The sequence below is a fragment of the Dysidea avara genome, chromosome 3, assembly GCF_963678975.1.
Source record: "Dysidea avara chromosome 3, odDysAvar1.4, whole genome shotgun sequence".
Classification (NCBI taxonomy): domain Eukaryota; kingdom Metazoa; phylum Porifera; class Demospongiae; order Dictyoceratida; family Dysideidae; genus Dysidea; species Dysidea avara.
Window position 1 is genome coordinate 4,127,911 of NC_089274.1, and position 15,153 is coordinate 4,143,063.

The following is a 15,153-nucleotide window of genomic DNA, read 5'->3' on the forward strand; positions in this document are numbered from 1 at the left end:
GTGTGATGTCCAAATATGAAATACAATGTCATATACACTGTGGCTGTGAATATGGCATCAACTGGTGGTGAGAACAAACCATCCGATACACATAATATTAATGTGAAGGCTAGTTCCACCATGGAGCCCCAAACGGGGTTCACAGTCAATGGAGAGATGTGGTTACTCAGGTAGTAGAAAGTTGTGTGGTCTTGTGACAGCCCCAATAGAGTTAGCACACTGCATAGACTGAACGAATATGCAACAGCACACATCATTCCGCATAACTCCGTTACCAGTAGTATCCAGGACTCTCTTAACGGCTTTTGTTTTGCGAGTTGGTCAGCTAATACGCCACATGGATTGGTGAAGGCGTTTCTACACACGAACTGTTTACAGCAGATGAACAAATACATTATCAGTGATTGGATAAGAAAGTTATTTGCCATGATCCGTAATTCCAGGCCCCACGTACACCATAAGAACGAACAGATGAACTCATTGAAAATGGCGCGATTATGCTTGTTACTGATTCGATCCCAGAACAGATTTCTTACAGTCACAATCACTATAGTAGATAGGATATACACGTAGAATATCGAGGCGATCGGTAGATTCATTCCTGTGCCTCTGCCAACTTGTTCTAAATAAAGCGCTTTTTCGTCCGCGTAATTCATTATTATTTTGGATTTATAAATCAACCGGTGTATTGTAATTACGTCGTGCAAAATAGCGTAGCTAGAAGTAGTGATAAGGTCTGTGGTTCTGAAAATGATCCAATTCCTTAGCAATTAATCACCCTTTTCTAAATCAGGCATCTCTAAAAAATATGTTTATAGTGAATTACAAATATACTAACAATTACCTTCATCATCGCTATCATCCTCGTCATCACCCTAAAATGGAGACAAAACATTTTACAAACTTTATTTAGATTATGGTGTGGTTTCTTTTGTTTGAGGGATTCCAGTATATTCCAATACAAGTGCAATGAAGGAAAGGCCTTTAATGCAGCCAAAATTAAATAAAACCACATAATGTGTGTTGGGAATGAAGCAGGATTATATATATATGACCCGGTCAAATGCAAAATATTGTGTATGCATTAAATGATACTTAATAAGTATGCCCCTATGAAAAGTTATATAAGTGCAACACTCCACAAAAAAGATGAGACACTGTCAATATCATGCTCAAGCCTTTGCAATTGTACATACATACCAGAGGAGGGCGGGCAATGAAACTAAAATGTATCACACAAATGTTTCATTCATCGTGTGCTCAGTGATGTTAACTGTTTATTGTTGCTTCGTCTAGCATGCGAAGAGTTGGGTCAGTGCGACATATCAATACCGCCTTAAACCGAAGGGTTTTCGAAAAACCAAGTGTACCACTGTAAAGCTCTCAATCTAATTATACAGTAAATCCCATCCAACCCCACCGTTTACTAGTTTTGTATTCCACCTCAACTACGCCATTAAAGGAAAATATGTCTGCCCTCCTCTGTATACATACACATTCACACAACACGACAGGAAGGTGTTGGTGGTCTAGGTACTTTACTGAATTTGAGGCACTTGCAGGATTTTCATGGCTTTTAACATAATTTCTGATAGACTGTTTAATAATTTACACAAGTATAAAGTTCCAAGCTTTCTCTTGCAAAAGATGTCTGTGCAAAGACAGAAGGGCTAGTCACTTTCACACTGCCAGTTGATACACTTGCAACCAGGATCAAGAATTTCGATCATTGCCTTGATTGTTTGATTTCACTAACCTTGATATCTTGACCATGGACCATAAAAACCTAGTTAATTCCAAAGTTAGCTTTCGAAGGTGCTTGATCGCCACTTCTGTGGACATCTTGATCGCTTGATTCATTGTGAAAAAGTGCCTTGATTAGATTTCAATCCCTGTTGCAAGCATTTCAACATCTATATACATCTCAGCACCTCAAATCTGAGCTAATAGTCTAGAAGTGAAAAACACTACTGCAATGCTGCTATTAGCATTAATTGGCTTGTTAGCAAGCAAAGTTTTAGGGCTTCAGCAATCAACATTGATCCACACCAACCCTGAACATGGAAATCTGCACAGTATTTCTATATTACCAAGACATTTTGCTGTCCACACACACTTGATAAAACTTATATAGTAATGTAGACACTACAAAATCACTCACTCCTAAATCCGGTGGGGCTCCCCCTGCTCCACCCATGCCCATTCCACCCATGCCTGCCATTCCACCCATTCCTGCCATTCCACCCATTCCACCCATACCTGCCATTCCACCCATCTGTTGCATCATCTACGGAAACAGTGTCATGACAAGGAGGGAGAGCGGTGTGTACATACTGCATTAAGATCTCCTCCTCCACCTCCTGCACCCAATTCATCATCCATGTCACTGCCAGAATCATCTTCATCCCGCCATTTGTTGAAGTCAGTTTTTAAGAAGTGTGGCTAAAAATGATGAGATGTGTACTTATGAATATGATCACCAAAATGGCAACCAACCCCAAATTTGGAGTTACCACTTATAAAAATGCATCCAACAAACTGAAGGACTGGAAGAAATACAAGGTCCCACCCAAAGGTATTACCCAAAAATCATTGCCACATTGCAGTATTTCTGATCTCCTTTGATGGAGTTGAAATAATTTTTATAATTGATAAAAATTTAATGACTTTGATATCATACGATACTTTTTTTTTCTGAGAGATTTAAAAATGGTGGGAAAGCCTGCTCTTCATGTGTAGAATGCACAGGGGAGAATTATGAAACTGAAAGTATGAAAATATGTAACGTTTGTATGCACATTCAACCACAAACTTGTAAATATTAACCTGTCTAGACACCTTTCTCTGTGGTTTAATTGAGACAGTCAGAAAATGACCCATTCTATAGTAACCATGCATTTTGTATAGGAAGAACCCAATATTGCACTGAAACTTCACCTCCGGAAAAGACTAAATTCTCAAAATTCCATGCAACACATTAATTTCTGTAAAGGACCATGACACAACTCACCTTTTTGGAGACTTTTAGCAGGCGACTCCAATATGGCCCTGGGTTCTTCTTCTTTAGTAAGAAGAAATAAAGTCGATCCGTTCTACTTTTCTTTGATTCCTTTCAGGTGTAAAAATAAACCTTTCACAAAGTAGACACAATTTTTTTGTACCTGTGGAATAACCTCATCAAAAAATTCCAACTCAACTGCATACATGTGTCTCTCCACACCACCTACAGCTCTGTGAAGTACAGCAGTAATATTTCACTGTATGTGTACGGGCTATCACTAACTTGAAGATTAATTTGCTCTCTGTCAATGAAATTTCTTCATTTTCCGTGTCCTCCAAATCTACCGTGATATAGAGCACATCTTTTCTTTGCGCCCAAAGAACAAGTGGATAAAGTCTATAACAACATTTCTGAGCTAAATCTCAATTGCACGTTGACTCACGTTGAAGACATTTCGGAGATGACACGAGGGATGACAGGTCAGGGGATTTCAGATTAGGCGTGCAGTTTCGATTGTGGTATTGAATTGTTTATGGAGCATTACCGAAAAAAGCGGGTTAGATTTTACGAGGCTGAGGCGTTACCTAACGAAATCAAAGTCAATAATTCTGGTAGGGCTCCAGATATTGTCTCCAAGGCCGTCAGAAAACTAAAGGTAGCCATTTATATGTTTTCTATATTATCAACTTTGTTAACAACAAGATGGGTCTTATTAGGAGACTGGATCTGAAGGTTTGGTGATATCAAGCAGTGGTCCAGCTGTGAGTAAAGCAGTCACTGTAGTGGAATTACTGAAGAGAAGAGTACCAGTGAGTTGTTTGACCTAGTCTGTGCACACTGTATCTTAACCAAGACTCTATGCAATCCTAGTCTCGTCCTCGCAGACCCATTCTCCGGGGTGGCACTTATCGATTAGAGTTAATACTTACACAAGATTTTACAAAAGGTAACGATTAAACAGTATTTTATGGCTGCGCAGTACAGACTTGACAAAAGCAAAGCTTACCTCAAATCGTCACCGCTTGTGTAGTTATTAAACACCAATTATCACTCGCCAGAATTGGTGATTTCTCGGACAAAAATAGTATGGGCATTTCACCAGACCCTTTCGGAGGGGGGCGCTTATAATCTCTAATCGATAAGCGCCACCCCGGAGAATGGGTCTGCGAGGACGAGACTAGTGCAATCCCTCTTCTCCAGGAAGGCATTTATAATGTCTGATTGATAAGCACTACCCTTGGGAATTGGGGGACTACATAGCTGGTCTGTGGGCGAACCGCTTTTTCTCCACACTGCGCTTATTGATTGGAAAATTATAAGTGCCTGCTCCAAAATAGGGTCTGGAATGGTTAACATAGGCAACACCCCCAACCACTATGGACAGTGTTAATGAATCCCAACAAGCCTTTGCCCACAACTTGGCCCACAAACATTCAATATTCGAGTTCTAAGCCTTTTCAACAGAAAGATTTCAAGCCTGTGCCATGATGCCGTAGAGCCTGCTTCACTGGCGAAGAGAATTGACTGCTCCCGAAGAAGAAAATGGTATGGTTTAAATTGCATTAAGTCGATGGTCAATAGAGCTTGAAACTTATAAGTGAGATTGATTTTATACATGTCTGCAACAATGTTTGTAAGAATTTTGATTTTCTGATGAGGATACTGCAATAATTTTCTTAGTGACGTATGTTGGATTCAGGACTCGCATGTGTCGGTGCATATTAAAAAAGTGGAGTGGCTACCGTATCAGTGGAAATTTTTGAAGGACAAAGTTTTTGTGAATTTCACGAGTGTAAAGCTTTGTGAAATATATATAATATATCATTAATGTTGCTTGTGGTGGCAGCAACGTGTCTTGCTTTGTAAATAAAAATACGAAAAATTGCATTTCCACAAAAATTTGTTTCCTGAAAATTTCTGCCTATATGGTATTTGTTCAGGCACAACTGTGGTGGTCTTACATATGTAGGCCAAGCTTAAAGTGATGATCGGTGAACCAAAAAAAAAACACCTTTGCTTTCGTTAAAAAGAAAGCAAGTGGTCAAGCCATGTATGTTGGGATTAGGGTGCCAACATATGTGACAAGAAAAAAAACTTAAGGTTTGTATAACTGTCTATATGAAGAGAAGTTTTGGGTTAGCTGTCCTCCAACCCTAGTCTCCAACTCACCTTTGTACTGATAGCAGCCCTGAATGGATGCCAGAAATAATTTACAGAATTTTTGGAATTGATGAAGTATGTCATTATTTTAGCAGAAATATGATTGAGCCAGTGATGAGCATTTACTGCATTCGAGACTCCCCTAGTCTTCTGTCCAGTGTGTAAGGGTCAGGATTATTCATCAGTAAGCCAATTTTGGCAAGCATGCATTTCTGGCACAAAGTTCTGTTTATATTCAGACTTCAAACTAAACATTATTATATAATAAAACATATTCAAAACATGTTTATTCAGAACATTATTTTACATCGTTAGTTACTTTCAGTACACCTTACAGACAAATAGTTATAATAGTGGTCAAACGTTGACCAAAGCCACAAGTTTAGCCGTAAGCCATAGGTCAAACTAATTTTATATACTTTGATCATTAGTCTAAACTGTATGTCTTTATGATACCCCTTGAGGGCCATTCCAAAGGTATTTAAGTGCTACCGAAAAACAAACTACTCACCTTAGCAAATGCATCACTTCTTAGAGTGATACCATTAGTTGTAGCAAATCAATGTGTTAGTGTTTGGAGATGTTTTTACATAATCCTTCCTGTCTGTTCCACTATGTCATCATCATCATTATCAAATGTAGTATGTGCATTTTCGCTGTAAAAAAGGAGGGACCAATCAACAGTACAGTAGAAGGCATGATATGGTATCTACACCTGTAACTTTTAGGAAAATGAGGCAACTTATTTGTTAACAATTCTACAAAAATGTCTTTGAAGCTACTCACGAGATTTTGATACGCATCAAGCAGCTTTCAAAGATAGTAAATTTTGGCTTAGTACAAGCTGTAAATCTGAGAATTTTATCCCCCTCAAGATTTTCCACTTACGTATACATTATACATTATACAGTATGAATGTACAGTGAGTATTCAGTTATCTAAGCACGTTTGTTCCTAAAAGTAGGTAAAAGTGTTCAGATAAGTGAAGTTGTTCAGCCCCATTGATTTCCATTCACTCTAATAGGATGCACACTAATGACAAAACACTCTAATAGAACAGTCACTTTTGGTGTTCAAATAGTCAAGGTGTTTGGAACAGAATTTGTGTTGCATGGTAGACAATTCTGTATCTACAAAACATTGGCTGTATGTACATATTTCTCACTACAGAATCTGTTACAAGATACACAGATAAAGTACATCAGGTTGGTTAACTGGTTTGGTTTTCGTTCACATTTCATATCATTTTTCGTTTAGAGTTGAAGATATCTGGGAACCAGACAGTGAAGACTTGGATGTGTAAGAACATCTAAATGTTGTGCAGAGTATGAAACTTGTAAGAATCAAATTTCTTCAAGAATTACACCTAGTCACATAATTGCACAGAAGATTTAGTCCAGGCTATACCTCAGATGACCTTGTTTCAGAGTATAAAGTAATTGGTAACCCTTTCCTACACCAATTTTTTGTGCTGATTCCAAATCTGATGAGTGCCAGATGTGAAACATTGAGCATTTTGAGAAAATCAAATGTGGTGCTCAAAAATCTGCAATTGTGCATCGGTATACTAAACAACTCTATGTTTGCAAAGGTAATACAAAAGCCAAGATAAATATTACATCACAGTAAGATGATTATTACAACACAAATAAAAATTATACTGATATTCAGAAGATGAGGTATCCCATGGTTTGCATGTTCAGTTATTTCTTGCTGGACTATGCAGATTCTTCATTGCCACTGCCATCACTGTCTGGTATTGTTGCTTTCACTGGGTTTTGGCAGCTAGCTTGTCCCATACGTATACATTTGTAAAACTCTGAGCAGGTAAGGGTGAATTTACCACAAGAGCAGAGTGCCATTTGCATCCAGTTTTGCAATCACAATTGACGAAGTTGAGCACCTCATCCTGCCCTGGTGGGGTAAAAACTGGTTGGAAGTTCTGGTCCCAACCATACTGCAATGGGTCCAAATCTGGGGCAAAGACATGTCTACAGCCTTCCAAAATGCTGTTTGGAAATGAGCACGTTGGCAGTGGAGTTTGAATGCAGCCACAGTGGGTGGCAGGCTGCTCAGCTTGGGTGGTATATGGCGTTGGCCAGCAATTTTCCTTTTAAAAATATCTGCACGCATGCTGTTTAATGATGTCCCTTGTTCCTTGTCATATAGTGTGGCTACAAATCTGAGACATGAGTCTGTGACCTCATCTAGTGATGCAGATGGGTCGCCTAGACAGAGATTATTTGTGAATGTCATCAGCCTTTTCAGTACCGTTGCCTTGCCTATACCAGCAAAAGAGGAGACAGTGTCACATCCACTCAAAGCGTGTGCTCCAAGGAGATTGGGAATTACTGCATCATGCTGTCACTGACATCAATAATTGCATGGCTTCTAGAACACCCTTCCATTATCACTTGAACGCAGTTACGACAACACGCTTTCCATGTGGGATCTGAACTAAACACAATCGATCAACAATCATTTGAATGACTTGCTTCTTGTTGGCACTCACATTCAACACCATGGCTTGTTTGGGTAGAGGTGACCCTTCTGTTAACTTGTAAATACGACTTAATCATTTCTGTCGTATTGTCCAACACCCTGCATGACTTTATACTCATGTTGTAGTATCTGTCAAAAACCACATGTAAAATTGTTGTGGTTTCTATTCTTTCCATGATACTGATCACTACTGCATTGATGAAAGCAGATACTTTTGCTGGTGAAGCTGGCCAAGGAACAGTCCAAAGCAAACCACAGCCATCCAGGATTACTACCTTGGGAAGTTGCCTGTTCCACATTCCACACATTACCTGCAGCTTGGTCTTTAACATGGACTTGCTAGTCTCTCTCATTTCACCACTATCATCAAAGAGAGCTATTGGGTGTGGACCCAATTCATCAGAGAATAAAGTCTCTATAGAACCAGTCTCTGTTGACAATGCCATAATTCTGATGACACGTACATAAATGAAATCAGTATCCACAGTATGCATGTCCTTGCCAAGTTTAGTAGCCTGTCTTGTTGCTGCTGCTATGGTCTTCACCTTTTGGTCAGTGTTTTGTAGAATCCAGCTGGCCACTGTCTCTCATATTCTAACCATTGACTAGTTCCTATTTCCACAGAATTATGAACATTCACTGCTGCATCATCAACAATTCTACCAGAAAATATGTCAACAAGACCAATGACTGGATGCTTGTCACTTTTCAAATACATCAATGCATGTCGATACTGCTTCATGTATTTTCATTCTATCTGCAGCATCAGCTTTGATGCATGTATGCCTTTCCTCCTTGTGAGAAGTCACAACATATTGTTCTTCACCATCTTTCATTGCTTCCAGGTCATTCATCAGCTGAGCACAAGTGCTATGGGAAAGAGCTCAAATGGCCAGAGTAGATTCATCCATTGCAGAGCCAACAATGCCTGCTGGTCCATGATCATATCGCATGTAGGTTGTCTCAATAAAGAGATGTGACCAAATGGCATTCCAAAAGCCATTCTTGCATGACATGCTCACTGGCCATGAACTTCTTGAGTAGTGTTGGATGAAGTCACTGCATAGATCGAAGGTAGTAAAGACAATGTCATGCATACTAGATGCAAAGAAATATGGCAGCATTTCTTCAACAGCACACAAATGGAGTGGCCAATCTCCTTCCCTTTCTGCTCGAACAAACTTCATAATCAGTACCGGCTTAATGAGGCAGTCAACCCACAATTTTGTAGTGTTGCTTTTCTGGCATTTTGAGACCAGATTATTTTGTGAGATCATTTGGTTGAGTGCAGCTCTTGATTGTCTAGCACTGGTCTCAAGAGTTCTTCTGTGACAATATCTTACCAGACAGAAGCTTCGCCACTCCAGCAAAAGTAAACTTCAAAATTTCTTCAAACCCACTTCCTCGCATCAAGGTACCGACAGCTCCACAAAACTCATCATCATGTGCATTCCACCAAGATGGGGAACAAACATAGAGAACATGCATGCTCTGGTCCACCCAAGTTATGTTAACAGCCACCTGATATAACTGCTGGTCATTGGTGAAAACAGTCCACTCCTGCCCAGTGAGTAATGTTGCACGTTATGCTTCTACCATAGCAGTCTTCATTGTGTCTGACTCAGCTGGAATCATATCCAAAAATGAAGGAAACTGAAACTGATTCTTCATTTTAGGTCCTATTCTATCTGATTTATAGCTATAAATACTACTGTGAAAGGATTGATGTGGATGGCTTGCTCTATAGCTATGAAAAAAATTGGTAGGGTCATCTTTGATTCTATTTATAGAAAAATGCTCAAGGTTTAGCAACTGGCACTCATCAGATTTGGATTCAGCAGGTACAAATTGATTTACAATAGCTTTAAAATTACTTTATATTGAAAAACAAGGTTGATCTAAAAATCAAAGCTTCTAGCCTGGACTAATTAGGATATGTAGCTACATTTTTGAGGCTCCTGCATAGTCTATCTTTGTGCTTCGGACATTGCTCTCAATAAATATCAGAAAAGTTTCAAATCTGGTGGACCAGTTACCACATAGAAGCCCGAGCATTTATTTTTATGTTTAAATAATAATTTTGGTATCTATTCAGGCCTCTGCAATTATTAGTTGGCATTCACCAAGACCAGGGTGGAAATAGTTTTTAAATGGTAAAAGGAGTGCTTATGTAATTGACTTACACTTTGGACTTTTTACTTGAAACAATAAAACACGAGATGAAGCAGTGCACAGACTCCAGTATCATGCTAGGTGTGTTCAGATAATGGAAAAGTTCAGATAAACGAAGCCCATACAATTACATACAGAACTCAGTTAAAATACTCTAATAGAACATACACTTAGGCAAAAGTACTCTAATAGAACAGTCACTTCCACAGTTTTGAATGGATAATACATAATCCATGGCCGGATAATGGAGGGACCACTGTATATGCCAGAATTGTTGCTTGGTTTGATAGAACAGTAAAATGCTCTAATAGAACACAATCACCACCTGCAAAGCTTTGACTGTCTCGATTTAAGATTAGATACTGGACAGTCTGCTCAGCTGGTTGGCCCAAGGGGTGAAAAACCCCAAAAGGTACAATCACATGCATACATTCTATTAAACTAATAATTACAATAATTAAGATTAAGTAAGTAAGTAAATTCGTCTATGTCTCTGGTAAATTGTTCCCTTTAATTGTTCTAGGATAGAAACTGTACTTATAAGTGTTAAGGGTGGCTTGTGGCAGGATAAAATGATTCAGGTGGTGTTGCCTTGTGTGAAATTGGGTACGTTGGTAATGTGCGGGAATAGAGATAGGTAGTGAGTTGTTAATTATTTTGTAGAACAATGTTAGCCTTGATGATTGACGACGCTGTTGCAACGTGGGTATGTTAAGAGTGGATAATAATGATGTAACACTGATAGTTCTAGAGTATTCCCATTGTGCAGCTCTTCTTTGTACTTTCTCCAACTTGTACATGTCAATAGATCCCAGACTGGGGCGGCATACTCCATGATGGGTCTAACTAATGTCAAGTATGCTGTTCTTTTAGTATCAGGTGGACAGTTGTAAAGATTTCGTTTTATAAAATTCAATACTTTGGTTGATTTATTACTTATCGTTTGTATATGAGAGGACCATGACATATTATTATCAATTCCTACACCAAGGTATGTATGGAGTTTCTTAATATCAAGATTATGACCTGATAGTGTGTAAGCATGTTGTAGGGGAGTCTAGGAACAAGTACACCATAGCACAGCACATTTATTAACATTTATTTTCATTTGCCATAACTTAGTCCATTCACTTAATTTTTGTAAGTCTTCTTGTAGTTGTTCTGCATCTTGAGGTGTTATAATAGGCTTGTAAATAACACAATCATCAGCAAATAGCCGAACTGAGGATGTAATGTTTTCATTGATGTCATTGATATAAACAAGGAACATGGGAGGGCCTAGAACCGTACCCTGTGATACCCCAGACTTAACTGGTGTTACATAGGATACTTCACTGTCAACCATTACTCTTTGCTGTCTTTTAGTCAGCCAGGATGAGATCCACTGAAGAAGAGGTCCTCGTACACCGTAAACTTTCAACTTGTTAAGCAGTCTTCTGTGTGGTACTGTATCAAAGGCTTTTGAAAGTCTATAAATACTAAATCAGTTTGCTGTCTGGCATTCATGGATCGTTAGATCTCGTCTATAAAATCTATTAGTTGAGTTTGGCAGAAGTGGTTGGGCCTAAATCCATATTGTAGAGGGTTCAAGAGGCTTTGTGATGTGAAGTATGACATTATATGGTGAAAAATAATCTGTTCCATCACCTTACAAAGGACTGACATCAATGAGATTGGTCAATAGTTTGCAGGAGTGCTTCAGTTTCCCTTTTTAAATACAGGGGTAATGTTAGCTGACAACCAGTCTTGAGGGAGAGTAGCATGTTCTAAAGATTGGGAGTAAATTATTTGTAGTACAGGAGAGATTGCATTAGCACAAAGCTTGATTACTTTGGTAGGTATGTGGTCAGGGCCAGGAGCCTTTGCCATTGGTGGTAAAACTGAGATTTTGTATTGGAAGATGAACAGAGTAATCCAGCTGTGGTGTATTGGATAGATCCTCAGTTGTAAATACAGACTGAAACTGATCATTCAGATCACACGCCTTTTGTTTTGTATTAGTACAGATTGTTTCTCCATCCTTAAGTGGTGCAATGCCAGTGTTATCTTTTCTTTTTGTCTTGATATATATGACCAGAATCTTTTTTTACTTTTAGATGAATCATTTAATAAGTTAGTGCAATAGTTACGATGTGCAGTTTCTAGTAGAGAGTTGATTCTAGCTTGTTTGTAATTACACCAGTCAGTGTGGCTACCTGTTCGCTTAGCTTTGTCGTATAGACACACTTTCTTAATTTTATTTTGTGTTTGATGGCTGGATAAAAACCAAGGTAGCTTGTCACAAGATCTTGCAAGTTTAGATGGAATGTGCTTAGAAATGGCTTTTTCAATTGCATGTTTTAAGAGCTGCCAATTGTCCTCTACTGAGTTCTGTAATGGGTCTGAAGCACTGAAGTGCTCTTGAAATTCTTGAAGTTCATTTTTTTAAACTAGACATATCACCTTTATGATAGAAATACACTCTACTAGGAGCTTTTTTGTTGATTGAAGGACACTTACAATTGATGGAAAACATAACTATTTCATGATTGGACTTTCCAGGGGAAGCACAGACTTCTTTGATTAGTGATGGTGTCGATGCAAGTACGAGGTCAAGTATGTGGCTTTGCCTAGTTGGTGAATTGACTAACTGTTTCAAGTTGTGGTTATTTATTGCATCAATGAAAACTTCATTTAAGTTATAACTGTAGGTTTGGTTTGGTAAGATGGTGCCCTGACCGTCACTTCATTCAATGCTGGGGAGATTGAAATCACCAGCTAGAATAAAGTCACAGTTTTGTTGTTTTCTGGTTAGTTTGTCTATTGATTCATCGAGTTCTAGAATTGGTTGAAGATCAGAATGTGGTGGTCGGTAATATGAGCAGAATGTTACAATATCAGTGCAGCGAGAGGGGCTCATTGAGGCTTCCGCTTCACTATCTGTCCGTTTTTATCTTATACTTCTTTGCACCCTGATTCATTTGTATTAGCTGTAGCCTCAGTGCTTTACCTTCTTTTTGTTTTGATGGAGTTAGGTCAGGAGTTATAAAGAGGTTGCGCAGGTTTTCTTGTACCCTAAGCTTGAGTTTGTTACTGAGGATAGCTTTTTTCTCATCAAGTGATTTAACAGTGATTTTGAGAAGCCTGGTACGATGAGATTTTTTCCCTAGTCTGATGACATTTGTAATAGTAGCAGGAGTGCTTAGCACGTCCGAGAAGGCTGACTCTACAAGGTCAGTGTCCTCCTTCTTTCTAGTCTTGGGATCAGTAGATTCAGACTCAGGGAAGTTATGAAGAATTAGATTACATTGTTGTTTATCCCTTTCTGTTTGCTGGGAAGATGTAACATTAGCAATTGTGGTAGCAAGGTCTGGAACATTTGCGGTATTGCTTCAATTGTTTTGCGATGACTGTCTAGCCTGGTACCAAGCTCCTGAACTACTTTATTCAAGTTGACTTCAACAGCTGAAGCACTACTTGGGATTGATTCAATTGTTTTACTGTGATTTTCAAGCTTTGAGCCAACTTCCTGTATGATTTTGTCAAGCTTGGCCTCTCAACCGTTTCAAGTCTAGAGTGAAGTTCATTACTGTCATTGTTGGCTTTTGCAGTCTCAAATATCATTTGTTTGAATCGTGATTGACAAGAGTTCAGCTTACAGATGTAAGCTAAATTTTGCATGTTTGAAGTAAGCGATACCAGACCTTGGTAATGGTCTTTACTTATCCCGTCACATACCACACTCCACAAAGATCACATTGAATAGCCGGATCTTGTCTCCTGTTTCTGTACAACGTTTATCACAGTGCTTACAAATATCACCTGAGAGGTTTGTTATTACTCCCTTTACTGGCGAATCATCAGCTGGCCTGTATCTTTTTATTTGCGTGCCCACATGGGCGGTTGGCGTCTTCGTCAGTGTGGGTCCAGGATTGCTCTCCTCTAGAGTTGTCATAGTAGAATTCAATGTTCCTAAGGGATAGAATGCAAGAAAACCAAACTTCTTTCGAGAATATCACTAGCCTTATCTGGTACCGTTCTCTATGCCACGGTACCACAACTTTTGCGGTTAGTTCGTGGCTCCAAGGTCCGCTTAATTGATGTTTCCGTGTTTCACATAAGTTGGTTGGTTCTTTAGCGAAGGAATCACTCTAGTTGGTAGAGATGGTAAGAAGGTAAAAAACCACACTGTAACCTGTCTCTAATAAGAAAACTGGTCTTATGGCTTATTTCCAAGTATTGATAAGTGTATCTGAATGTAGTCTAGAACAATGGTGCTCAGATTAATTGTGGATTGGTAATGCTATAACTAATTACTAGTGTGTGTCAGAGGTGAAAACACTGGAAACTCAAATGCAGTCAATCAATATTCACTGCTCTAATAGAATGGTCATTGCCATATTTTTATTAATCACTACCCACCAAAAATCTTTATACAGTAAACCTGTGTATTTAAAAAAGGACACCTTGGGACCAACCAAAAGTGTCCTGTTTGTCATGGTGACCCGATTTTCCACATGCAAAAGGATATTTTTGAGACCGTGTCCAGATTATGCAGGTGTCCTCATTTTTTAAGTATCCTGATTAACAGGTTTATGCATCAGCTCCTTTGACTGATGTGGATGTTAAAAAGTGTTTATTTTTTTGGTGAATGGCACATGTTGGTGCTTTTACTGTAGACTTAAAGTTGTCAGAAGAGTACCAGCCATAACCATCACGTTGAAGACACAGGAGGAGGATACTAGCAAGAGACAACATGATGTAGTGGACCAGTCAACTAGTCATGACATAAGTGGTGGACAAGCTGTGACAGCATCAGAGAAGACAGTGCAACAAGAAGTGTCTACTACATCAAAGAGAACTAAAAAGTCTAAGAGTAGAACAAGCACATAGTTTTTAGGGTACCATTTTTTGTCACCATACACAGCTATAATACTACTATCAAATCAGGCCATAGTGCTTGTAGTTGTCAAGCCTACCAGACAAACTACTCAGGGGGAGAGCAAAAAGGCTTGTAAGTAGGTTTCAGAAAATTAGGTCATGGATCTTATGCTGACCAACTGTCTTTTCGTGACCTGGAATGATATTAATTGTCACATGATATAGTGACATATTAAAGTGTAATTTGGTATAAACAAACATAAATTAGTAGCTATAGTTCTGTTCTTTAAATATGCTTGTGATGCAAATCATAATATTAACCTCTACAACACGTGCTAGCTATATGTAGTGAGGTTCAATAAAATTTGTGGTTTTGTTTTGTAATATGGTACAATAAAATGGCATGTGCACTATTTAAAATATGGTGGTGATAAAAAGTCTGCAATATAGCATTGGCT

The 15,153-nt window shown here is 38.7% G+C and overlaps 2 protein-coding genes across 2 annotated transcripts; one reads left to right on the forward strand and one right to left on the reverse strand.

Moving 5' to 3' along the window:
* Positions 1 to 651: 651 nt before the first annotated feature.
* On the reverse strand, positions 652 to 3,600 carry LOC136248980 (uncharacterized). Its single transcript, XM_066040855.1, has 8 exons — positions 3,444 to 3,600; positions 3,284 to 3,397; positions 3,162 to 3,231; positions 3,011 to 3,109; positions 2,335 to 2,442; positions 2,162 to 2,287; positions 845 to 875; positions 652 to 799 (listed from the first exon to the last, which is right to left on the reverse strand). The coding sequence occupies exons 1-8, from the start codon at positions 3,452 to 3,454 to the stop codon at positions 771 to 773; spliced, it is 588 nt and encodes a 195-aa protein (XP_065896927.1). The 5' UTR covers positions 3,455 to 3,600; the 3' UTR covers positions 652 to 770.
* On the forward strand, positions 3,429 to 14,764 carry LOC136248982 (ribonuclease P protein subunit p25-like protein). Its single transcript, XM_066040856.1, has 5 exons — positions 3,429 to 3,656; positions 3,718 to 3,810; positions 6,332 to 6,366; positions 6,419 to 6,460; positions 14,494 to 14,764. Exons 1-5 carry the CDS (start codon positions 3,534 to 3,536, stop codon positions 14,705 to 14,707), a joined length of 507 nt encoding a protein of 168 aa, XP_065896928.1. The 5' UTR covers positions 3,429 to 3,533; the 3' UTR covers positions 14,708 to 14,764.
* Positions 14,765 to 15,153: the final 389 nt, after the last annotated feature.